General features: G+C 36.6%; 1 protein-coding gene across 3 annotated transcripts in view; it reads right to left on the bottom strand.

The window, feature by feature from the left end:
• CACNB2 (calcium voltage-gated channel auxiliary subunit beta 2) overlaps window positions 1-26,318 on the bottom strand; it is a 398,122-nt gene that overhangs the window by 187,187 nt on the left and 184,617 nt on the right. Inside the window, exon 1 of one of the 3 annotated variants that reach the window (XM_027847928.1) lies at window positions 500-789. The exons of the other annotated variants lie outside the window; for them this stretch is intronic. Within the exon in view, the coding sequence (XP_027703729.1) occupies window positions 500-550 (51 nt within the window). The 5' untranslated portion in view covers window positions 551-789. Of the gene's footprint in view, window positions 1-499; window positions 790-26,318 lie in introns of those variants that run through there. 3 annotated transcript variants of the gene reach the window in all.

Genomic DNA, 26,318 nt, shown 5'->3' with positions numbered 1-26,318 from the left:
ATCATGGATTCAGGGTTTAGAAGTGGCAAACAATGACCAAATCTCATTATGCAGCAACATGCAGGAAGCAAGAATCATGTTGATTACATTAAAAGGCCCCAGGCACAAAAGTGCTCACTCAGACGTTCTGTCAGCCCCGATTCAACGTAGTCTAAGTTATCTTTTGCAGTGACTATACGAAGTATTTCCATGTCCTACAGTAAACACACACATCATCCACCCCTGATCCAACAATGTACCTAATGACATTAACCACTTTAAAAAAATGAGGACCAGAGCCCTACTTGTTTAAATAGCCTCAAGATATAAGTCGTTAACACGATTCACAGTTTCTCTGGGATTGTAACATTTCTGGTAAGATAGGAAAAACATTGAAAAGTAAGGAAAGTAAAATTCAATTAACTTAAGTTTGTTAGTAAGTCTGCACCATCCCTTTTTTTTTTTTCCCTCTCTTGACCACATTGGGCATCTGGCCTGAACTCCTTTACCATATGCTTACCCCAGGAATAATGCACTTAGTTTGAGGAGACAGCAGGCGTCTGTCAAGCATACCAGACTAGTTCCAAGTGGGCCAGCCACTCCAGCAGGAATAGTTCTCACAGGAACGAAAACTCAGTAAAATCTAAAAGCGAGCAGTCTTGTTTGTCGAAACAACATGTCAACTGGTTTCCTTTTCCTTCTTGGCTTGGGGCATATAGCATTAGCCAGTATGTCGCTATAAAGTTTCTCAGGTTGCACTTCTTCAAACTGGTTTTTTCTCTACTCCAGAATGGCCTCGGCAGAACCCAGAAAGCCATCACACTCAATTAGGAAACCCGAGTGGGAGGGCTCCTCTCAATTTTGAATGACGTCAGCTGGCAGAGAGGGGAAGGGCTGCAGACTTGTCAAAGCAGAGGGGGCATTTCATTAATATCATCTGTATGCCTCGAAGCAGGAGCAAGCCAGAATCCTGGGGAGTGATATTCTCTCAAACACACAATAACTTTGCACGACTGAAAAACAAGCTGGTCCTGTTCAAGTCGACTACTGTCCTGAAATATATTCCGGAATCAAAGGGAAGGATCATTTCTCAATCTTGAAAAAAGCCTCCTTCCACTCATTCCTTTTCCTAATAAACAAAAAAACTTGCCTTCCTCCCCCCCCCCTTCTCTTCTTCATATGAGAGACATACCTCGGGTGGGACCACTAGACCTTCCTTACAGGTCACTGAAATTTTGGGGGCATTGATACCACTTGTCCTTCCTGAGTCCAGAAATGACTGTACATGGCTCTTACTTGGCAAGCAACTTTTATTAAAAGAGTAATAAGCTCAAAAGGTTTCCTTCTTTGGAGACCTAGATCTGAGGTAAGCTCTAAAATGGCCACCTTCCCCCAGGCAGGGTCCCTAAGAAGCAGCCTCAAGGTGTTCAAGGCCCATCTCTTCCTACTGGCCGCCATACTTCCTTGGCTCAGCCCAATCCTGAAGTTTTTGGGGTTTTTCCTTGGTAACTTGACAGTGCTGTCTGCCTCCTTATCTTCGGCTTCTCCTTCCTACTAACCCTTTTATTCTATTAAAAAAAGCCTTTAAAAAGATAACAAAGTTAAACCACAATTTAGTATTCTCACTGACCTCTCTCATAATCCTATTCACGTCAAGTGGCAATCCAGCCCTTTAACAACAACAACAACAACAACAAACCAAAAACCCCCAAAAAACAAAAAAAAAAACCTCCTCTTGCCCCTGATCTAGTTTAAAAGCTTCTTCCTCCTCAAAACACTCAGTCTTTTTTTTCCTTTTATTTTTAGTATTTTTTTCTTGCTATTTATTTCCTTGCTATATTTTAATTTAAAATATTGGCCAATATTTTATATTGGCCAGCTTCAGCTTATTTTGGGATTCAGGACCCTTGTAACTGGGTGCTATATATACAGGTGGGTGGTACTCTTTCAAAAAAAAATCTTCAATCTTCTGTACATTCATCCAAAGTTACTTGTACTTTAATCTTTTAGAATATTGATGGGTCGTCTCTGAATTCACATCAGTTTTTTTAGCTACCTCTCCTCTTCCTCATGAGAATTCTACTTGCGTCTGCAGAATTTAGATTCCTGTCTCCCCATGTAGAACCCCGTAGAATTGTCATCCATGTAGAACTGGATTCTTTGATTGCATCTTTTCTTTCTCTAAACCTGGGTTGGGGAACCTGCAGCCTTGAGGCCACATGTGACCTACTAGGTCCTCAAGTGCGGCCCTTTGACTGAATCCAAACTTCACAGGACAAAGACTGCAGGTTCCCCACCCCTGCTCTAAACTCTTTGAAATCTGATTTCTCCAAAGCTAGAGTGCAGGTCAGACACTGATTTCCTTTCCATAATAATAACTTTATATAGCACTTTAAGGTTTGCGAAACATTCATTTGATCAAGTTCACAACAATGCTATGAGGTAGGTGCTATTATTATCCCCATTTTTAGAGATGAGGAAACTGAGGAAAACAGAGATTAAGTGACTTGCCTAGGGCCATACAGCTTGGAAGTGTCTGAGACTGGATTTGAACTCAAGACTTCCTGATGCTAGATCTAGTCCTCCAGCTACTGCACCACCAAGCTGCCTCAAACATGAATTCTATTATGTTTCCTTGTATTTCTTGTAATCAGTTCCTCCCTGTTGATAAAAATTAAGTCTTAGAGAGCCATGCCTCACCTTTAGAATAATGAGCTCCTCTTGAGAAAAGCTATACTTGTTCTTTGGGTCACTGTTTCCTTTCCTAAATATTCACAAGAGATAGGGATAGGTACCAGATCTGTGAATTCAATAATAGTGAGACTTCTTGGAAGAGGAAATTCCCCTCTACCAATAAAGACTGCTTCTAGTTTGCAGACTCTACTCTCTTCCCTTTTTTTTAAAAAAATCAAGATAATACCTGTCCTTTTCCAATCGGGTCAAACTTCTTCCATTCCCTGTGGCCTTATTTCTTTTTTTTTTATTAATATTACATTTAAAAAAGATTTTATTTTTAATTTATGGAATAAAACATTTCCATAACATAGTAAAATAAAAAAGATGATTGCACATGGAACTGTAACTCTACTATGTTCAACCTACTAGTCCTTTCAAATATACAACAAAATTATTGTGTAAATTTCTTTTCTTTCTTCCTTACCTCCCCACCTCACTCTAGATATGGTTACCATTAGACACAAATATATACATATATGTATATATACATATATATGTAAAATTCTTCCATACATACTTCTCTTTATCAATTCTTTCTCTGGATGCAGATAGTATCTTTCTTCATATGTTCTTTATAGTTAATTTGGGCATTAATAATAGTCAAAATAACGTGTACTCAAAGTCATTCTTAAAGACAATTTATTACTGTACACAATGTTCTCTTGGTTCTGCTCATTTTGCTCTATGGTCTTATTTTATCGATTTTTTTATACCTCTAACCTGGGATTTTAAGATAAATGAATCATAGATTGAGACGTAGAAGAGATCTTAGAGGTCTAGAGACATTAGGTGAGAATTGCCCAAGGTCACAAGGATTTGAACCCAGATCTTTTGATTCCAAAGTCATCACTCTAATTACTGACCCAGGCTGTCTATAGTGAGGATGGTTGTTTTCCTGTTGCTCTCTGAGTACAAAATGGTTACTGTTTATACAAACAGAAGGCATAGGTACAATGAAGGTATACTCAGAAGCAGCTTTCTATTAGGTGACTTTCACTTTAAATAGACTAGTGGGCCCTTGCTAACTGTGCTTAGGGGTCATGGCTCAGGAAGAAAGACATTATTTTCCCAGAAGTCCCCAATGGCAAAAGCTCACAGGACTCCTTACAGGTAGCCTTAGATCTTGCTGCAATTCAGCCTATTTAGGTAACTAGCATGGGTCATGTGAAAAAGCCCCCTTGACCCCACCTGCCTTCAGAGCTAATGCCACCCATGGCTCCATCACTCAGTGCACAGGGTGATGTTGTGTGCAAACATGAATATTCATGGCTGCTGCCAGCCAGCTTATGAATCATAATAACAAAGGAAAACACACACAAAAACCCACATGTGTTTTTGATAACAGCCAAATTCTATTTTTCCTGAAGTGGAAATGAGGAAACAACCTTTGCAAGGGTTACATGATTACATATAATAGCTGGGAAAACAAAAGAGTTATACACACACACACACACACACACACACACACACAGAGGTTTTTCAAAATCAAATTTTCTTTCTGCCAAACTAGCTATACTGTCAGTGATAACTAACTGTAAATGCTTGCTTAAAAAAACAAAACGAAACTGAATAGAATGCTTGGCTATTGATTGAGAAGGCTGTGGGAAAGAACAAAGCAATATCTGAGCCTCAGCCCTATTATTAAATTGTTCTCTTACAATTTGGATTCCAATTTTTACACAGAATCATCTCCTGCCATTCGCCCATGATTTTATAAACCATCCTGGGGGGAAGATGATGACTGTCTAGTACTCACAATTCATATAATGCAATTGTATTCATTCAGCACAGTGTGGTGGGAAGAGGGCTGGAATTGGAGGCTTAAGCCCCAGCATTGAATCACTCCCCTTACTAGCCAGGTAACTATGGGAAGCCATTTAACTACCAGGAATCTCACTTTCCTAAACACTAAAATGATGAAAACAATACTTGAGTTGGGCACATGCCTGTAATTCCTGCTACTGGGAAAGCTTAGACTGGTGGATTGCTTGAGCCAGGGAGCTCTGAGCTATTAAGCTGATTGGCTATCCACTCTAAGTCCAGGACCAATATGGCCAGAGGCCAGCAGCAGAGTCCCTCTCCCTGGCTCCTTAAGGTTGGAAACAGAGCATGTCAAAGCTCCTAATAATGGGATCAGTCCATTGAATGGCTGCTGTATGTCCAGCCTGGACAAAATGGAAAAACCTAGTCTTTAAAACAGACCACTGACCTCACAGGGTTTCATGATAGAAGCTTTCTGTAAATATAAATATTAGCTATTAGTATTCTGTTTTATAATAGTTTATGTTTCTATAGCACTTTTAAATTTGGCAAAGCACTTTATATACATTATTTCATTTGAGACACACAATAAACTTGTGAAGTCTTAAGATACTATAGTTATGTTGAAACTGAGATTAAGAGAAATTACCCTAGTCACATTGTCCCATTGGTCAGTAGTTTTTCAGTCTTGTCCAACTCTTTGTGACCCCATTTGGGGTATTCTTGTCAAAGATACTGGAGTGGTTTGCCATTTCCTTCTCCAGCTCATTTTACAGATGAGGAAACTGAGGCAAACAGGCATAAGTGACTGGCCCAGGGTCACACAGCTAAGAAGTGTCTGAGGCCAAGTTTGAACTCAGAAAGATGAGTCTTCCTGGCTCCATGCCTAGCAATCTGGGTCACCTAGTAATAATAGTAATATTGATAATAATAATGCCACTGAATTTACTGTATGCGACTGCAAATGGCTTACCCTTGGATGGAGCTTATGAAATAACTAAGACCCAAGAGTAGAATCAAAAGGCCCTTCATGGGGAACATCCACATAAAGTCAGCCAAGAATATGTTGTCAAAGAAGTAACACAGATTTCTTTGTGTAACTAGAAGAGTTTATGATGGCAGATCAGGATCAGGTAATCACTTCAAGAAATTATAGAAGGGTTATCTTAAATGAGCTCAGTTTTATTGATAAAAGTAGATTATTCCAGGGAACAATGCAGGCAGCACAACATACCACTGTAAGCTGTAAAAATTTAGTACCTGTTGAATACCTACTACAATATTATCCGGGAGCTATAAGTATGCATCATTAACTTAATATCTTTTTTTATGGACTAGTAGTCACGAATCCTCCTACTACAAATAGGGTCCTCAAAATATCTTAGAGAATTCAACTAAAAAAAATTGTCCTCATACCCTACCATCACGAGGACCAAATTGTTGACCGTAACATTGATTCACAAAAACTTTAGAACAACATTTTAAAAGACATTGCCAAACCAACACCAGCCATCTCTGAGATACACAGAATAAACAGCTTTCAAAATGCTGAGACTTGGGGGAGGAGATCAAAATCATGTGAGATCAGGATGAGAAGCACCAGCTCAGACTAGTTCTCGGGTCAATTGTTACTGTCAGGGTGAGTATTTACACCTTGGACTCTGACAAAAGCTACAGATCAGAATTTGGTTTATTTTTCTGTTGGCTTTCTAGACTTAAAAATGTGATGGAGAAAGTACTAATACAAATTAAACTTAAAAGTGTGCCTTAAATGCACTTTGTTTTTCCCCGAGATCCAGTTTTTCCAGAACACCACTGGCAAGTATCAGGCCTGTTTCCTACTGGAAATATACCAAAGATGCTTTTGTTGAGACCACAGACAACAAGCTCACATCCTAATACTTTTATTTAACTACTCAAAGAATTATTTTATCTAATTAAAATGACTACAAATGGTTGGATAGTAGTTACTTGTCCCAGAACTACAGAAAAAAGAAGAGAATCACATCAACAACCATAACAGTCACTAATATTTATGTAGTAACTTAAGGTTTGCAAAGGACTTTACATATATTATCTCAATTAGTCTTACTATTATCCTATTATCCCCATTTTAGAGATGAAGAAACCGAGGCTGAGAAAGGTTACATGACTTACCTCGGGTCATAGAGCTATTACACACGACCCAGGATACAGACTTAAGTTTTCCTGACTCGATGCAATGGAAAGAAGAGATGACACAAGCATTTAAGCATCTACGCATGTGTGTCTGTGTGCCAGCATCTACGTGCTAGGCACCATGCTAAACCAGATCTTCCTGACTCCAGGCCCAGTGCTCCACTACTGTGCCACTTAGTGGCCTATCCAATGCTCTACTCCCTATTCGATTTTGCCTGTCTTATAAAAGAGAGTAGCAAACATAGATCTTTAAAACACATTTGGTCGAGCTTTTTGTCCTTTTCTCTATAAAGGATAGCTCCTACATTCATATTGTTGTATTACAGAGTACATTTGAAGTGTGTCGGTATGATGTTATAAAAGGACAGTGAATTCATATGAACAAGAACAATATTCACTCATTATGATTAAATAACTCAGAGATACAGATAAATGGTATCTTTCTGCTGTATTTTCTGATGTATGGGACAGGGATCTACCTGGAAATGAATACTTTATCTTTCAGCAAAGGGTGTATATCAGTTTCAAATTTCTATTGCCACTAAAAGCATTTTGGACAAGTTGGCTGGCTCCTTTCCCTTCACCCCAGCCTCAGCTGGGACAGCGACAGACTGGAAAACCAGTTCTCCTGACAAGGGCTGATTGCCTCTAATCACTTACTTTTGATAGTGCTTTACTGCTTACAAGACACATGGCAAACTTTTTATCATTGATCTTCACAATAACCCCATGAAATATTATAGGGATTAGAGGTCGTATAAATATTACTGGTAGTAAAAATATGATAGGTGTTATAATTGTTGTCAAGTATAGATAGTATAAGTATTATCAGTATTATAAATATTATAGGTAGCATAAATACTAGGAATTATAGATGGCATAAATACTAGCATTATAAATATAGGTAGTATAAATACTATAGGTATTATAAATATCAATTATAGATAGTATAAATACCATCAGTAGTATAAATATTATAGGTAGCATAAATACTATAGGAATTATAGACAGTATAAATATCAGTATTATAAATATAGGTAGTATAAATACTATAAGTATAAATATTATAGTAATTATAGATAGTATAAATATAAATTATAGATAGTATAAATATTATAGGTAGTATAAATACCATAGGTATAAATATTATCAGAATTATAATTAGTATAAACATCAATATTATAAGTAGTTTAAATATTATAGGCATTTTAAATATTACAGGATTTACACACAAATATTATCAGTAGTATAAATATTATAAGTAGTACAAATACTATAGGTAGAAGTATTATAGGAATTACAGATAGTATAAATGTTAGTATTATAAATATTATAGGTAGCATAAATACTATAGGTATTATAGATAGTATTAATATTATTAGTACTATAAATATTATAGGTAGTATAAATACTATAGATATAAATATTATAGGAATTATAGATAATATAAATATTATTGGTATTGTTATTCCCATTTTATAGATGAGAAAACTGAGAGCTATAAAAGGTAAATGGCTTATCTAAGGTAACATAACTGGGAACCAGGAAATCCAGGTCTTCTAATGCCAAATCCAGGGCTCTTTCTACTAAACCACATTGCTTCTTTCATGTGAAATATATTGAATGAGATCCTATTAACTTTTTACAACATCAGAAATTAGAAAGGACTATCCCAGAATTAAAACTTTCGTAAAACAGAAAGACAGATATTTATCTCTTTCTATAGTGAACAAACTATGCCTACCTCTACCAGGGTTGAATTTTTTTTAAAAAGATGTATTTGATTGAATATATCTATATCTGTTTTATGTTTCAACCTTTTGCATCGGTTACTATTATTAGTGAATAGTGGTCCTACCACAACAACGTCTCCCTCTTCTTTCCCCTCTACACTTACATGGCCTAGATACTCTAGAGATAACACCCTCATCACCTCTGGTCTCACTGCTCTGAGGTTAAGAGCCTCTTATTTGATCTTCCCTGCTTCCACTTTCCTCCTTTACCAATCCCTTTGTCTACCTGCTACCAAAACCCTTCCAAGACAAAGACCTGACTAGTTTATTCCCCAGCTCAAAAACAATCAGTGGCTCCCTACTGCCTCTGAGATAAAGTACAAACTATTGACTGTGGGACTTAAAGTCACCCACAATCTGGCTCTAGTTTACCTTTTTGGCTATGTTTCATCCATTCACATGTTCTACCTTTCAGTCAAATTTGACTATTTCCCAAACTTAACATTCTACCTCTCACCTTTGTATATTTGCAAATGCCATTCCTCCTGTCTGGAATGTAGCCCCTCTACATCTTTTTCATAATCCTTATCATCCTTCAAAGCAAAACCATTTCAGGAAGCCCTTTCCTTTACCCTTTCTGTTCTTTATGCTCAAGTGCCTTCTTCAACTTACTTTTTTTTTAATATACATATATATGTGTGTGTGTGTGTATATATGTATGTGTGTGTGTATATAATATATATATATATATTATATACACACACACATATCAGTGTACAGAGATAAGCTTGAAGAGCCTGAAGATTGAAGAGAAATCAAGAGCTCTCCTCTCTTCTGCACCTTGCCTCTAAAGTAGGGCAGGGCATTCATGTCCATCAGTGAGGAGGGAGTCCCACGTCAATGGGTTTTGGGAGTGGGATTACATTAGAAACATGTTTGGGGGAAAAAAGAGAAACCTGTTTGCCTCGAACTTTACTGTTAAAGAGGAATTTACATATGTTTTCTCACCGATCTTCACAAAAATCTTGTGAGATAGGCCACATAAGTATTCTTATCTTTATTTTACAAATGAGGAAACTAGGTATAAAATACTCCTTGCAGGCACATATAGTTAAGAGAGATATCTTGGTATATTGGAATGAATAAAAAAACTTATGTTAGGCAAAATCTAGGTTTAAACCTTCCTTCTAACACTTTACCTCCTATGTGACCACAAGCAAGTTATTTAACCTCTGTGCCTCAGTTTCTTAAGGTGTAAAATGAAGATAACAGCGACACTTATGGTGCCAAAGAGGATCAAAGCTTTTGAACCTTTAATTCTTCTTTTAGGACTGTTGAGACTGACCTACATCTTAATTGTAGATTTGTTAAAATTTGCTTTTGGTTTTGGTGTGTGTGTGTGTGTGTATCCATATTTAGGAAGGAAATTCCTATACTTGCATTTATTATAATTTACAAATCCTTCAAACCAGCTCATCTCATGTGAACTCTATCCAGGGTCATATTTGTCTTTCACAGCTCAATGCAGAAAATGGAGCGATTTGCAGCTATTAACTCTTTGCCAATATCATATGAATATTGCTTAGAGATCCAGGATGGTCCACTGCATCAGGAAGCCAATAGGCTTCTCAGCTGAGTCTCTTCTCTATTGATTCTCTTGTTCACTTGGCTGTTGCTATCGGCTTTCTGATATTGGATATGTGTCTTCTGAGGTGGGCATGATTGAGTTGCACATCCTGTTGATATAGATACTCAGCGCTGTCTGAGAATGGGAAAAGAATCTCTTGGGAAAATGTATTTCTCTTAAGGAAATCTTTGAAGTGTTAAAATATCCTGATCAGCAAATAATTATGAAGTATCCACTATGTGCAATGCATTAGGGGAGATATAATGATTCAATAAGCCACAGTCCCTGCCAACATGGAGCTGAAGAGGATTTTTTTTTTAAAATAGGAATGAGAGTACTGTTTGTTCATGATACATCCAGAAATTCCACATACAGTAAAACCAACAAAAAAGTCCTTAGTTTTATATGCTTCAGAAAGCAAAGGATGAATCATGTCTACCCTGTCTAAAAAAAAAAAAGGCTTCTGAAGATATATTTTTGGCACTGGTGATAAATAGGACATCCCTTCCAACAAGTAATAGGCATCAGAGAGAAAGGTAAATAAGTCTTTATAAGTGACCTACAAGGTTTGTAGTTTAGAATTAGGAAGCACTTAATTACTGGGTTTTTTTTTTACATTTTACAGTGAGCGGACTTTAAAAAATATATATACAGCTCATTACATTACAAGCCTCTCACGCAGAGATTAATTAAGAACAACAACAAGTGAAAAGGGCCATGTGTATATTTATGTCAGCTTGAAATACAGCATAAGCATCTACCATGTGGCTACAGCCATAATTAAATGACAGAAATCATACTAGTTATTTAAAGCTTAAATAATTTGATAGACTGCAGATACAAGGAACAAATTACATAGCAAGTTACATACAGTGTGTAAACAGAAAAGTCTATGTACATATGTGGAAGCAAATCAATGGGTAAGTAGAAAAAAATGGCAGGAGATTTTAGTTCGAATTAAATGAATTTGGTTTGAATAAAACGAAATTCTGTTAGTCAGTCGTGGATTCTGCCTCTAACATTTGATTCTGACTTTTTTGTTTTAACTGACCTTGCTGGCAGTGGTTTTCACATGCGTTATTCTCAGGAGAATTCTGATACAGGCATTGCGTGACTGTCTTAAATTGTTCAGCTTTCTTTTTAGAATCGAATTCTAAAGTGAAGGAACCTTATTGCCCTGTGAGAATCATACCTGGGCTGATACCTATTATGATGAAGGAGGAAGTGGTTAATTAGATTCAAAAGACTTTTAATTGAATTTTGGAATCAAAGGAAGTTTTAGAACAGAAGGAAAACAGAGATCGCCCAGCCTAAATTTCTAATTTTATAACCCCAGTTTCCTCATCTGTTGAATGGGAAGAATACCTATAATATCTACTTCACAAGGTTGTTGACCAGGTCAAATGAAATAAAGTATGTAAGGTGACTGGCCAATCTTAATGCACGCAAAAGCATTATGCAAATGTCAGCCATCATTACATATTTCTACTACCTGTTTGATTTTGGGAAATCTACTTAAACTCTCTTCTCCCTCATCTATAAAATTAGAGAGAGTTTCTTCTAGCTCTCAACCTTTGGTTCTACAGAGCTTCAGTATTTACCAAACACTTTCTTCACAACAACTAGGCCGGGTAAGAATTATGATGTCCATTTTATTTTATGGTTTATTTTATTTTGAGACTGGGTCTCCCTATCTCATACAGGATGGAAATGCAGCAGCCACTCATTGCTCTGATACCAATACCCATTGGCATGGAAACCTTAACCTGCTCCATTTCCCCCACTTGGGCTGGTTCACCCTTCCTTAAGGTGCCTGATGGCTCTTCGCTCTGAAGCGCTCACCATATTAGTGCCGGACAGTGTGGACAGAACACTCGGTCAGCATTGGCCCACTGAGGCTCGGAACTTCTGAACTCAAGCAATCCACTAGCCTCAGCCCCACCTTGCTAGTGGTGCTAGCTAGTAGACAAGCAATAGCAGGGACTCCTGCAGTACACCACTACTACCAGTTTATTATGTCAGTTTTACAGTTGTGAAATAGCTGTCCAAAGATATGAACCGACTTGTCCATAGTTATGTAAGTAGGAAGAATCAGACCCAGAATCGAAATTTGGTCTTCTGAATGAAAGTTCAATGCTCTTCAGATGACATAAGGCAATGTATTTGTAGAAGGCATGTATGGGAACTTTTCCTCCCTCACTCCAACGTCCTGGAAGGAGAGTATACATACATTGAAACCATTTCCTAGAGTGTTATTTGTCCATGGGAAAAGGGCAGAAATGGTGGAGAGGAAGAATGAGAAAGAGAGTTATGGGAACTAGGAGACATAAAAAGGAGATCTTCCATGGTATGGCCCTACTTAGGGACAAAGAGGCCTTGTCAAGTATGGGGGCATAGAGCAGTAGGAACCAACAACAAGACATCCATGGTAGGACATGGTAGCTCAGGTGGCAATGCTCAATGGCATTTGAGAAACAGCTGGAGAACTGGCAATAGCAGCAGGGAGCCAGAGTAACCAGCAGAAAGGAGTATAGAGTTTACATCTGCCATGGGACCAACAACCACAGTGTACACGGCCTACTGGAAATTGATGTTTAGAATTTGGTTGCTGTTACAGGATTTATGTCCAAGTGCCATTTATGTCCTTATCTTTTTGAGGGATAAATGTGTCTACATTAAAAATACTCATTGGTTGCTTTGACAGCTAGCTAGCAGGTGAGCTGACTCATACTTTAAAAGTGAGCCAAAATCAGATGTTGCCAAGGGAAACCCTAAGTGAGGGCAAACACAAAATACAGATGTAATTATTGATAAATCTCTAAGATTGAACCCAGACTGTCTGTCCTCAAATAACAGACAGTTTACATTTTTATCCAAATTTGTATGCCTTTCAGTTTTAATAACTTAAAACACATTGATTTCAGCTTTGGATACAGCTGGTATAGGAAATCCCTTTACCAATGCAGATCAGTAACTCATCTAGAACTTGGAGTCTTAGAGAATTTCCTAGGCACATTGAAAGGTTTAATGACTTGCCCACAGTCTCACAGCTACTCTGTGTCAGAGGACTTGACTCTATGTTCTCCGGACTCTGAAGGTGGTCCTCTATCCACTATACTATGTAACCTCTCTAACGGTTATTTAAATAGTCTTATGGGTATGTGCAGCAATGATTGACTCTCATTGTACAATGGCATCATAGGAAGCCTCTCCCGTTCTGTCAAGGTTCTTTTACCTTCACCACAACACCACATTTTGACCTTTGTTGCACTGTAATCACTAAGACATATCTGAGTTGGGAAGAACGTGGATTGTGATTCTTAGCGGTAGAGACCAAGGTAGGGAACATTCCTTGGACCATGACTCTAAATAAGAAACCATATTTCTTTGGGGACAAGATATGGGAGATTGACTAAAACATTCATTTTAGGTACTTACATTCAACTCATATCCTTCCAGGGGCCAACTAGTTCCACCTCCTCATTTTATAATTAAGGAAACTGACACCCAAACCAGTACTTCCTCCCAGTGTCATACTGCCTCATCTCCATGACAATCATTCCCCAATTCTTCATTTGCTTTGAAGTTGTTGCTTTTCTATCCTTACCGGCTTTCTTTATTGTATTAGTCGACGCTCCCTTTCAGTACTCATTCTTCTATGTATTTTAGTTTTTTCCTTTTTTTTAGTTTTTATGAGTTTTCCCCTTTTGTTACCCAACTTTGTGCCACCCATTGGCTTCCCAACTGGTCCATCTGTCCCTCAAAATTCCTTCATCACTCTGCTTGCCACTACCAATGCACACAACTTCTTCCATTCTCTGTGAAACATTGTCTGCTGACTCTTCATCGAGCTAATGAATTTTTTAAGTTTCCCTTATCTTCTTTGGCATTACTTCTGACCAGATGTCAAGCTATCAGTGTGAGTACTGTTTGTTGCCTTTGTACATAATGATCTAACAATAACAATAATAATAATAATGATAAGATTTATGTAGTGATTTGGGGTTTGCTAAGTGCTTTACAAATATCATCTTATTTGACCCTCACAAGTACCTGGGGAGGTGGGTGTTATCATCATTACTATTTTACAGATGAGGAAACTGAAGCACAGAGAGCTTAAGTGACTTGCTTAAGGTCACACAGCCAGTAAGTGACTCAGGCTGGATTTGAACTTAGATCTTCCTGATTCTAGGTCCAGCACTCTATCTACTGCCCTATCTAGTTGCTCCTATCAGTTTCATATTAACAGAACATCTATAGGAAAGTAGCTTTTTATCCCACTCCAAAAAAAGTTTGAAAGTGCAGGACTTTGAAGTGATGTACAGTTATCCCTCCCACATTGTGACTTTCCTTCTTGCAATTCCAATATATTGTGGCTCAGCATAAGAAATTAAACGGGAATTTTTTGGGAATTTGTGGAAGCCGCAGACAACATGTGAAGGCCATCAGGGGACACAGAAAAAGTTTAGAAACTCAGAAATGCATAAAATATATTTATAGTATGGTATAACATCAACATATTTTATCTTTTAATACTGTAAACATCCCATAAAAGAAAAAGAAAAAAAAATAAGACTTCTTTGGTACAAAGGGAGGGCCAAAAAAATTTTATATGGACTTTCTAGATTGTGGGGGTGTCACATCCCTAACCCCTACAATATGGAAGGGATAATTGTATTATAACCTTTTGCTGAGATAGTTCAAACACTGTAACCATTTCATTTAATCTGTCCTCAAAGCAAAGTCAGTTAAAGCAGTTAGAAAACTGTTTCTGTACTCATTTTCCAGATAGAGAAATGGAAGAAGGAGATGCTATATAATGCCAGCTATTATTATGAAACTAGACCTGTGTTATCATTTACATAGGAAATTAATGTGATGTATAGGATAATGAGGCACTCTTGTGGTCGGGAAGACTTGGGTTCAAATCCTGTTTTGAATATAAACTTGTTGTGTGACCCTAGGCAAATCATTTAAGCTTTCAATGCTCCCAGACAACTGTCTAAAATTTGGAGTTGTAGAGCAGCTGACTATGCATTGTTTGATTGGGTTTATTCACTGGAAATTCATTCTTACCACCAGCAGCATCACATAGTTAGCAATTCCATTCCATTCCATAAACATTCATTAAGCACTTTCTATGTAGCAAGCGCTGAGCCAAGATGCTGGGGAATGAGGAAAACAAACCCCAAGCAGGGAGCTTCCATTCTCCTCAATTGAAAAGATTCAGGACGGGACTTAGTCTTCTGATTCCAAATGAATTCATTTCTTAATTCTTTAAGTAATTAATTTATTTTTAGCTTTCAACATTCGCTTTCACAAGATTCTGAGTTCCATTTTTTCTCCCCATCTCTCCCCTTCTCCCACCCCAAGATGGCGTGCATTCTGAATGCCCTTTCTCCCAATCTGCCCTCCCTTCTATCACCCCCCCCCCAGCCCCATCCCCTTCCCCTTCTATTTTCCTGTAGGGCAGGATAGATTTCTGCACTCCTTTGCCTGTATATCTTATTTCACAGTTGCAGGTAAAAACAATTTTTAACATTCGTTTTTAAAACTTTGAATTCCGAATTCTCTCCCTTCCTCCCTCCCCCCCCCATTGAGAAGGCAAGCAATTCAATATATGTTATACATGTGTAGTCATGCAAAACACCTCCATAATAGTCATGTTGTGAAAGACTAACTACTTTTCTCTCCATCCTATCCTGCCCTTTGTTTATTCTATTCTCTCTCTCCTTTCACTGTCCCTCCTCAAAAGTGCTTTACTTCTGACTACCCCTCCCCCAATCTGTCTTCCCTTCTATCATCCCCCCCTCTCTTATCCCCTTCCCCCCTATTTTCCTGTAGGGTAAGATATCTATCCATACCCAATTGAGTGTGTATGTTATTTGCTCCTTAAGCCAAATCCGATGAGAATAAGTTTCACTCATTCCCTCTCATTTCCTCTCTCTCCCCTCCACTGTAAAATCTTTTTCTTGCCTCTTTTCTGTGAGATAATCTACCCCATTCTACCTCTATCTTTCTCCTTCTCCTAGTACAATCCTCTCTCACCCCTTAATTTTATTTTTTAGATATCACGCCTTCATATTCAACTCACTCTGTGCCCATCCCTTAGTTCTTTTTTCTCATCTTTCTGCCATACTGAATCCCTACCTCTTTTCATCCATGTCCCTTAGTTTCTTCATCTATAAAATGAAGGGGTTTACTGAGATTAATAATGAACTTCCTTTCAGTAAGGAATATAAGTGGATTTCTAGATACCTAAAGTATCCCTAAGCGACCCAAGCTTTTGAAATTTTAACCCTTTTCAGTGCAAATCTTTTGGAGCTAAACTCTGCTGTCTAAAACATAGCATATTGAATGTCAGTTACAATCATAGGGAATAAGACCCATCAGGATGCAGAGCAAGGTAGGCAGGAGAGCATTCCAGAATCCATCACAAGTTATATTCACTCATCTGGAGATCAGTGGGTACCTACTTCAGCCTTCTCATTTTACTGATGAAGAAACTGAAGCTTACAGAGCTTAAGTGACTTTCCCTAAGTCACACATGCAGGTGCTAAGGTAAGAGGTGGGATTTTGATCCAGGTCCTTGGAATCCAGAGCTGGTGCTCTTTCCACCATACCGAGCTGCCTCCTTGTTAAATGATGAGTTGGACCAGAATCGGGCTCCTGGACCTCTTTTGTGTGTTGAAGAGTCCCCTCTCAGAAAAATGTTTTAAAATACTTGTAAACAGGGGCAGCTAGGAGGCATAGTGGATGAAGCATCAGCCCTGGAGTCATGAGGACCCAAGTTCAAATCTAACTCCAGACGCTTAGTAGCTGTGTGACCCTAGGCAAGTCACTTAACCCCAATTGCCTCAAAAATTAAATTAAATACCTACAAATATACAGGATTACCAAGGAAAGAAATTATATTAAAATGCAGTTATCATTTTTTTTTTAAAGTTCACAGACTCCAGGCTAAGAAATCTCAGACTAGACAATCTTATCTGGCCCTTTACAATTTGAAATCCTATGATGTTAAGAGGAATCTAGGGTCATTACTTCTTACACTAAATGATCCCATAGTAATGGCTTTGACATTTCTTGTATCTCTCTTTTATATTTCTTGCATTTTCTCCCTCACTATGAACTGCCACTCTGCACTGTCAGTGGGTCCTCACTGTTTCTCATCTGTTGCCTAATATTATGAATCATTGTCTGGGTTAAGTCTTCAGTGCTGTTTTATCTCTCCCTTATCAAAATCAACTGACCAGGCTGTAAGACATTTCTGCTTCTCAGAGGTCTTTTCCATTTATTTGTTTATGGAAACATGTTGGTGTTCTGAAAGCTGAGTTTGCTAGAGATGTGACTTCTGGGGGGTTATCAATTATAATATTTATTAGTATCAGGTATAATAATATAATTAATACCAATTGTGTTTATTAGAATATTTATACAATATATTATAATGATTATAATATTAAAGATATAACTATATTATAATTATATTTTAAAATATTATATATTTTAAAATATCAATATAATATTTTAAAAATGTTATAACACAGATTAGATTATTTTCATAATATAACATCAATGTAATTTATACTTTCTATTTCTAAATTACTTTATGTTTATAAATTTATATAATTTACAACATAATTTATATTTTAATTATGCTACAGATAATATTTTCATCACATTTTGACTGACATTTTTGGCTTTCAAATACTGGACGTGAGATAATTTAGGCAATTATGAATGATCCATTTTCATTCTTACATATGCTACAATGTATACTAGAAGCTAGATCACATATCTGAAATATACACTGTAACCATAAAATTGCTCTCATAAAATTCTTCTGTGGATCATTAGAAACAACCCTGAATTTGGAGTCAGAGATTTTGGTTCAAAGCCTGGCACTGCCACTTAGTACTCAAGTGACCCAGGCATATATATCACTTATCTTTTTGGGCTCCAATTGCTTCATCTGTAAAATAAGGGGCTTGAACTAGATTAACTATTAGGTCTTTTTCAACTCTCAATCTATGATCCTGTGAATACATACTAGGGAAGGGACGCAGTAAATGGCCCTTTTTATATATAATAAATATGCGATCTATGAAAAGATAACTGACAGACTGGAGAGGCAAGTTCCAGAATGTAATAGGTGGGTTGGTTGAAGGATGGGGATAAGGATACAGCTATGTAAAGTGCAAAGGGCACTGACAGGGTTCAAATGTTTGACACCTGAGTTTCCTCATCTGTTACATGAAAGGGCTGGATTAGATGGATTCTAAGTTCCTGTTCAGCTTTAGAGCTATAGTCCTATGATAAATAGGAAGTAATGAAACAAGGTTGAAACCATAAGATTCGAATGAAGTGTAGTCAAGAAAGGGATCTATTTAAAGAAATCAAGAAAAACTAACAAAATGATGTTGGTAGAGAAAAAATGGAGAGATACAAAAACTATTTTTGTTAGTTTGTTGGGTAACAAGTACAATTCTTCTTAATTTAATATTTTTTCTATTTAAAATAAACAATATGGACATGAAAATGTGATGAGTTAATTAATCAGAATGACTAACCTCGCAATGGGTTTCTGGTGCACAAACAAGACATTTAGAGAATTCAATTGTCCCCTTGATGTCATGTTTTGACAGTCTGCTAGATATCTGAAGCTGATGTATAATGCAATCAGTACCTTTTTATTCATTTATTTTTAAAGTACAGATTAAAATAACAAGTCTAGAATGTCACTCCACTTTCTTCAAATTTAGGGAAACATCTTTGGATAAAAACATATTAATGATGCATAATTGCCTTTTTAAGATTTTGGTTAAACCTATAACCCTACTTAGTTGTTCCCAATATGCCTACCCCATCTTTTCCAAAGTGACTTTTTCTAGTTATGGAGATATGCTACAATAAAAAAAAATGGTTAGAGAAGTAAAACCAAAACCAAAAAATGGTTGATTTACTTGACTGAGATATCTTAACAATAAAATATTTCACACCATGAAATTTCAGCAAGATATGTTAGCAAAATATAGATGAATTTTCATCCATGCAAGTTAATACTCTTTAATAGAAGCTGTCCCTATAGTCAGTCAAACTCTAATGAACACTGCATTAAACCTCATGCAGGACTTAACCAGAGATGATTACTTTTGAAGGATTTTGGCAGCTCAGAAAAGCCTCTGAATGCTGCAAAACTTTAAAATTTTTTTTGCTGTTTTTATTTTTTAACTTATGGAATAAAACAAACATTTCCATAATATAGTATAATATAAAAGATTGCATATGAAATTGCAAATCCATTATGTGCAACTTGTCATTCCTTCTAAATATATAATAAAGTTATGTAAATTTCTTTTTTTCCTTTTTTTCTTCCCTCCCTTCCATCCTAGAAATGGTTACCATTAGATACAAATATGAGTGTGTGTGTGTGTGTGTGTGTGTGTGTATCTATGTAAAATTCTTCCATACATACTTTTATTTATCAGTTCTTTCTCTGGATGCAGATAGCATCTTCCTTTATATGTCGTTTGTAGTTAATTTAGGTGTTTGTCAAACAATGCTAGGATAAGAGGCAAAGGTTACAGCAGAGATTTCCTGTGTTGGAAGACCCAGTCTAGTCCAACCCATACCTGAACAAGAATTTCCTCTAATACACCCAACCAGTGGGTGCCATCCTTCACTTGACATCTAGTGAGAAACAGCTCATTACATCCTCAGACAGATTATTATTACACTTTGAAATACCTGATAGGAAGTGGTGGTAATTTTTTCCTCCCTTAAATCAAGCCAAAATCTTATTCTCTGCAACTTCCAACCATTTATTGTCCTAGTTCACAGTTCTTGGACAACCTAAGTTAATTAAACTCTTTTTCCACATAGCAGTTATTTAAATATTTGAAGAAAACTATTATGTCCCCCACTCTCCAAAATCTTCTCTTTTCCAGGTTAGACATCCTTATTTTCTTGAAATAATCATGGCACCTCACTTTCCTTGTCATCCTCCTATGGACTTGTTCAAGAATCTCACCATCCTTCCTTAAATGTGCCACCCAGATTGCAACACAATTCTCCAGGCATGATGTGATGAGGACGGATTGCAGCAAGAACTTTTTCATTCTGGAAACTCTATCTCTAGCAGAGCAGAGTAAAATTGCATCCTCTTGATTTGGTTGGTATATTCTACTTTTGCCTCATATTGATTGGACCTATAGTCTATTAGAAAAACCCAGATTTTTCTTGAATTGTTGCCTAATAATTCCTTTCCCATCCTGTATTTATGTAAGGGTGGAGATCAGCTGACTCAATCACCCCACTTAAAATAGTAACCACTTAATCAGGTAAGAACCTCTCTATTGAATCCTTATATCAATTAATGACTAATCTTTGGGTCTGTTCATTTAACCAGGTCTGCATCCACTTAACTGTGCTATCCTCTATCTCATATCTAACTTTTTCCCACAAGGATAGGATAAGTAAAAGATATTTTGGCTGTAACAATCTTTAAGGGCTATTGACTAGACTGTCATGTTAGTACCTTAGCTCCTGGAGTATGTGTATACAGAAGAGCAACTAGTGATGCCATTACAGACCATCCCTACCACTAATCATCTACTAATTGATCTATTTGCTTTTATCAGTGTTCCATAGGGTAGGGATGATGTTTAGTTGAGAAAGTTCCTTAGGTTGCTAAGGTTTTTTTCAGACCAGAGAAAGAACTCAACCATACAGTAATTAAATAGCTACCCACAGCCTGGATTAGTTAATTTGTTTAGAAAATGGCGCTAATGAAGCCAAAGTCAAAGGTCTGGTCCTTGTAGGCTTAATGAACTCAAAGAGGTTAACTAGGTTTTGTTACATGAATATCAACTATACCCTTAACCTAAACTCATCCTAGAAATATTTTGGCTCTATAAAATGTTGTGTGTGAGGGTTCGACATCTACCTTTTATAACTACTGGAATTACTCAGAGCCTGCATCCTGAGTCACGTCCTATTTCCACATAGAGGGCAGCATTTTCTTTTAAAATTGTGCATAGGGTAAGTTGTACGCCTGTGTGAACTGCTCCTATGAAACAGTTTACTGAATGACATTTAAAATCAACATCTTATTAATATTCTCTTTTCAGAAGAAAGATATGTTTTCTATTCCCATTCAGTGCTGTTAATAGTACTAGGCACAATTTAAATTAAACAGGAATATGATTTCTTAGCAAACCCTTACTCTCTTGGCTATATTTTCTCCACATCAAAACATCAAAGTGACTTCTCTTTGAAGTATTTCTAAAATTGCTAAAAAAAAAAAAAGGCTTTGATACATAACTGAATGCTAAGTCCATTCATCTTAATTTCTAATTTAACTATAAAGGTGCGATGCAAGGCCTTTTAATGGTAGCTGAATACAAACCAACAGTCATTTCTCCAGCACTTACCATGGGTAAGGCACTGAATTCAGTGCTGAAGATACAAACACAAAAATGAAAAAAAAAACAAAAACCTGGTTTTCCAAGAGTCCCTGGTCTTCAAATATTTATCCTTCACTTAATCTTTTTGAGCCTCTGTTTCCTCATCTGTTAAGAAGAGGGGGTAGGCCATAATGGTCCCTAAGGTCCCTTCTAGCTTTACATGCATAGTCCCATGATTCAAAATAAATACAAAGAATATACAAAGCAAAAAATGATTCTGAAAATGTCACTTTGACATTAGAAATAATAATGAGACTGATTCTCCCTGACAGTAAAATAAATTCTTAGGACTAAATTAGGGCAGCCAGTTGGCACAGTGGATAGAGCACTGGGCTTGGAATCAGGAAGACTCATCGTCATAAATTTAAATCCAGCCTCAGACACTTACAAGCTTTGTGACTTTGGGCAAGTCACTTGACTCTGTTTGCCTCAGTTCTTCATCTGTAAAATGAGCTAGAGAAGGAAATGGCAAACCACTCCAGTATCTTTGCCAAGAAAACCCCAAAACACAGTCACTAAGAGTTGGACACAACTGAAACGACTGAATGATAAAGGGCCCTGTGGAGAGGTCGGTACTATTTCTTTAAAACCCCTTGGCTAACATTAACTGCAACATACATGAGAGAATCCTTGAAATGATCCATTTGACACTCACACCATTCAAGGAAGCAACTAATGTGATTCCCATAGAACTGAACACACACAAACTGTCTTTCCCATAAAAGCAACATTTGCCACCATCTCTTTAAGAAGAACATGACGTTTCACAGTAGACTCAAGGATGGAAAATGGCAGACAAAACAAAGGGAATGCTGGAAGCCTGGATGCTACAAACCCTGGGATTGGCCCTAGAAAGGAAACATGAGCAAGGGAAGCCTCTCCTTCATTCTTTATAGTGAAACCATCTTGTATCACACTAATTAGGAATCTGTGGTTATACAGTCATGGTCTATATAATCACAAAAGCTTACTTTTCCTTATCAAAATCTCTCCTCCCAAAAAAGTGTATATTAATAATTTTAAAAAATATTTCAGAAGGTGTAGTTGTCTGGTACCCTACAGTACTTTAGAAACATTTATATACAATCTAGATGCCGAATATAATTCATTCTGATCTAGTCATTAGATCTAGGATACTAAAGGAGTAATTTGTTAGTTCAGTTTGGGCAACTGGATATATTTCAAGAGTGAGTCTGTTTAAAGACAAAAACAAAAACAAAACTTTAGAATTCAGACCACCTTTCCCTCAGAGATTTTTAACCTTTTTTGTATCACAGATGCCTTAGACAGTCTGTTGAAACCTATGGAACAGAATAGTGCTCTTAAATGCACAAAATAAAATATATAATATTACCAGGGATTTTCAATTATATTGAAATATTCATAACAATCATACCAATGCACAGTTATAAAAATATTTAAAAACAAACAAACAAATTCATGGATATTAAGAAATCTTGTAGCTGGTGTAAATGGAAGATTTAGTAAATGAATTTTTTTTTCTTTTTTTAGGCAATTGGGGTTAAGTGACTTCCCCAGGGTCATACAGCTAGTAAGTGCCAAGTGTTTGGTGTGAGGTTGGATTTGAATTCAAGTCCTCCTGACTTCAGGGTCGGTGCTTACGTCATCTAGCTGTCCCAAGTAAATGAAATTTTTGATTATTGTGAGGCATAATGGATTCCCAAAATAATTAAAGGCTTACTAAAATAATCCAGATTATATATTTTTCAAGCTCAATGACTATGCCAATTCTTTTGATGGATTGAATATTACTTGAAGTAAGGAAAGGCCCATTAGTTACAGGCTGAATTTTAAAAAGAAACAAGATTAAACAGAGTCATAATACTTGTCCTAGTAGAAACTATACTGTTGGCCTATACAGAAATGTTTTAGTTTGTTACAGAAAATATCTGAGGGAGTACGACTGATGTTGGATTAGTTTAGTTGGTTTTAGCGTGGGATTGGGAGGTTGGAATTTTCCTGCAAACATAATGTAGTTATATTTCACTTCTTATGATTTTATTTTTTAAGAGCATACTGCTGTCTCAAGATGACAAATTTCTCCTACAAAAAGCATTTTTGATTTGGTCAGGGGAAACATACAGGGAAACATTTAAAGCTGATGTAATAAGGGAAAGATCTACTCTTCTGGTCGCAATCTGATTCAGTAAATGGTCACGTTTCCTCCCATATGTGAACATAATTGAAATCCTATGTGTTCCTTTTTTTTCTCTTTCAAAAAATGCCTCAAGTCACGAATATAATCTTTGTTTTCCAAGTCAACATTCGCATTAATATTCAAATTTGTCAACAAGAACAATTCTTCAAGCCTATGTTTATTTATGATTTCTGCTAATTGGCTAGGGGGTCTTCTTTCCCTCTAAATTGCCAATATAGATCATTAATTTCAAAAAATGCTCAAAAGTTTTAAAAAAAATCATTCTCTAGGGAAATGATTATGAATTCAAATGATAATGTCATTATTCTGTGTTAATTACAAATACATAGTCTCTATATGAAAATTCTTTTAAACTTTTAAATCGTACCAATTATGGGGAAAAAAAAATGACTCCCTGTCCGTCAAAATAGTCAGTCACTATGAAATTATTATGTAATCATTTGACTAATGAAATTCAAGTTATTATATTTTTAAAGGTGTTAACATATCCCAAGTTTGAAAATTTATTTTTTTCAGATCCTTGTTATAAATGAATTCCATTCACCAAAAGCCCATGTAGCATTTTCAGTGGAAATGAACTTTTCATTCCCAGTAGACCACTAATTCCCTCAGCTAATGCTTTCAGTATTTGTAAAGTAACCATAAAGAGAGATTTCTCTTTAAAAATGAACTTGAAGAAAACAGTGTTTTACATTAGTGTGGTAACATGCCATATTCATCAACTAGATTAAATCTTTGCTCCTCTAAATCACGCAAGGGGAAACTGTGACGAACGGGTTCTGTACAGTTTCTTTGGAATCAGATGATGCTTATTGCCAATGAAATGTGTTGAGCTTAACCTTGGTCAAGTCATCAGTTTGAGACTCCTAAGCCAGCGAAAATATTGTCAAAGTTGGTCTGTGTTGGGGCTGTTCTTCAGGGCCGAGCCTAGAAAGTTCTCTCCCTCCATCATATCTTCAGGTAAGTAAAGAGAAAAATCAATCTTCAAAGGACAAAAATTAGAATTACTACTAAGTCAACCCCTGACCCTCCTAAACAATGTCTGTTTGAATTGCAGCTTCTGACATCTTGACCCCATAAATAAGGGGTACTAACAATAAAAAAAAAAAAGAATCCATACAAATAGGGTGGTGGAGGTGATGATGGGGTCTCTTTTTACCAAATAACTAGAAAAGCTTTTCATTCAGTTCTTTTTCCCTTGCTTAATCCAGCTGCATAATTTAGTGCATATTTGCACAAGTATATATAGAATGAGAAATGCAGCATAGTTTAGAGTAAAGTAGACCAGACTTGGAGTCAGGAAGATTTGGCTTCACATCTTGACCCTGACATATACAAGCTGAGTGAACATAGGAAATTTATTTAACCTCTCAGTGTCCCCTGGCACGGAGTCTAATAAGACCATCAGTCACAGATAAGTTGCTAATATGCACTGGTGGAGAGATGAAATTGCACACTGAGACCAAAATAAGAAAAAAAAATGTGAAGGTCTGTTCAACCATAAAAGCTAAGACAGCAAGCAAATATTTGAGCCCTCCATCAATTTTCACTATGCCTGCAGGAATGTTTTGGTATTCTAATAGACCAATTTTAGGAGGTGGAACTAATGAATCTAGGCCTAAAAAAAGCAAGGGTCTGAATTGAAATACTTCTAAAATCACTTATAATATATATATATACACACACACACATATATGTGTGTGTGTGTGTGTGCATTCATGTATACATACACATATGCATAGATGCCTCTAGAAGTAATTCTGTCAATCTTTCTTGCATCAAGTAGGAAACCCGATGAAACAGTGCTGTGCTTATCTCAAAAAATGTCCAGGAAGGAGATTAAAAAATCTGTCTTAAATTAGTCATTCCAGTGATGATCAAAGCTTTAAATTAAGGTTTGTAGATTTTTGCTTTTGAGCTAACTCAATTCTCTTCTGCTGACATTTTAGCCCATTTCATCTTGTTCTGTTATTTATTCCTAAAATGAAGCTTAATTAGAATTTTATAATGCTGCCTCCACCCCACCCAACAGTGAGGTCTACTCAATTCCCATACATCCTTTAGAGGCTAACTTAAAGGCTACTATATTCAAGAATCTTTCCTTGACCCTCCCAATTAGTCATGACTTTTGTCTACTCAGATCTCATCTAGCACTTTGCTTGCTGGGTAGGGTAGTGGATAAAGTGTGGGACTTGGTGTTAGGAAGATCTGAGTTTGAATCTTGGCTCAGACACTAGCTGTGTGCCACTGGGCAAATCACTTGAACTCTGCCTCAGTTCCTCATCTGGAAAATGAGAATAATAACTGCATCTATCTCATAGAGATGTGAGGATCAAATAACATAACATGGAAAATGATCTACAAATCTTCAAGTACTATATAAAGGCTATATATCTATTATTATTATCTTCTTTAAATTATACTTTGTATTTTTTATGTTTGCATCTTATATCCTTTACTAGTCTGTAAGCTCATGGCCCTCTTTGTCCCTTCCTTTCTTCTGCTTTCCAATGCAAAAGTTTCGCTGTATACACTTTTTGTCTTCCTCAGTGTACTGCACTTTGTGGACTACCCTTCGCACCACAGACATCTAATAAATATTTGCTGAATCGAGGGATAAAATTGTAAATATTTGGAAAACTTCTTACAGCCCACTG

The sequence above is a fragment of the Vombatus ursinus genome, unplaced genomic scaffold (assembly GCF_900497805.2).
Source record: "Vombatus ursinus unplaced genomic scaffold, bare-nosed wombat genome assembly UNPS02005459.1, whole genome shotgun sequence".
NCBI classification, from domain to species: domain Eukaryota; kingdom Metazoa; phylum Chordata; class Mammalia; order Diprotodontia; family Vombatidae; genus Vombatus; species Vombatus ursinus.
Note: the sequence above shows the minus strand (reverse complement) of the source record. Positions and strands in the feature narration are given on the sequence as shown.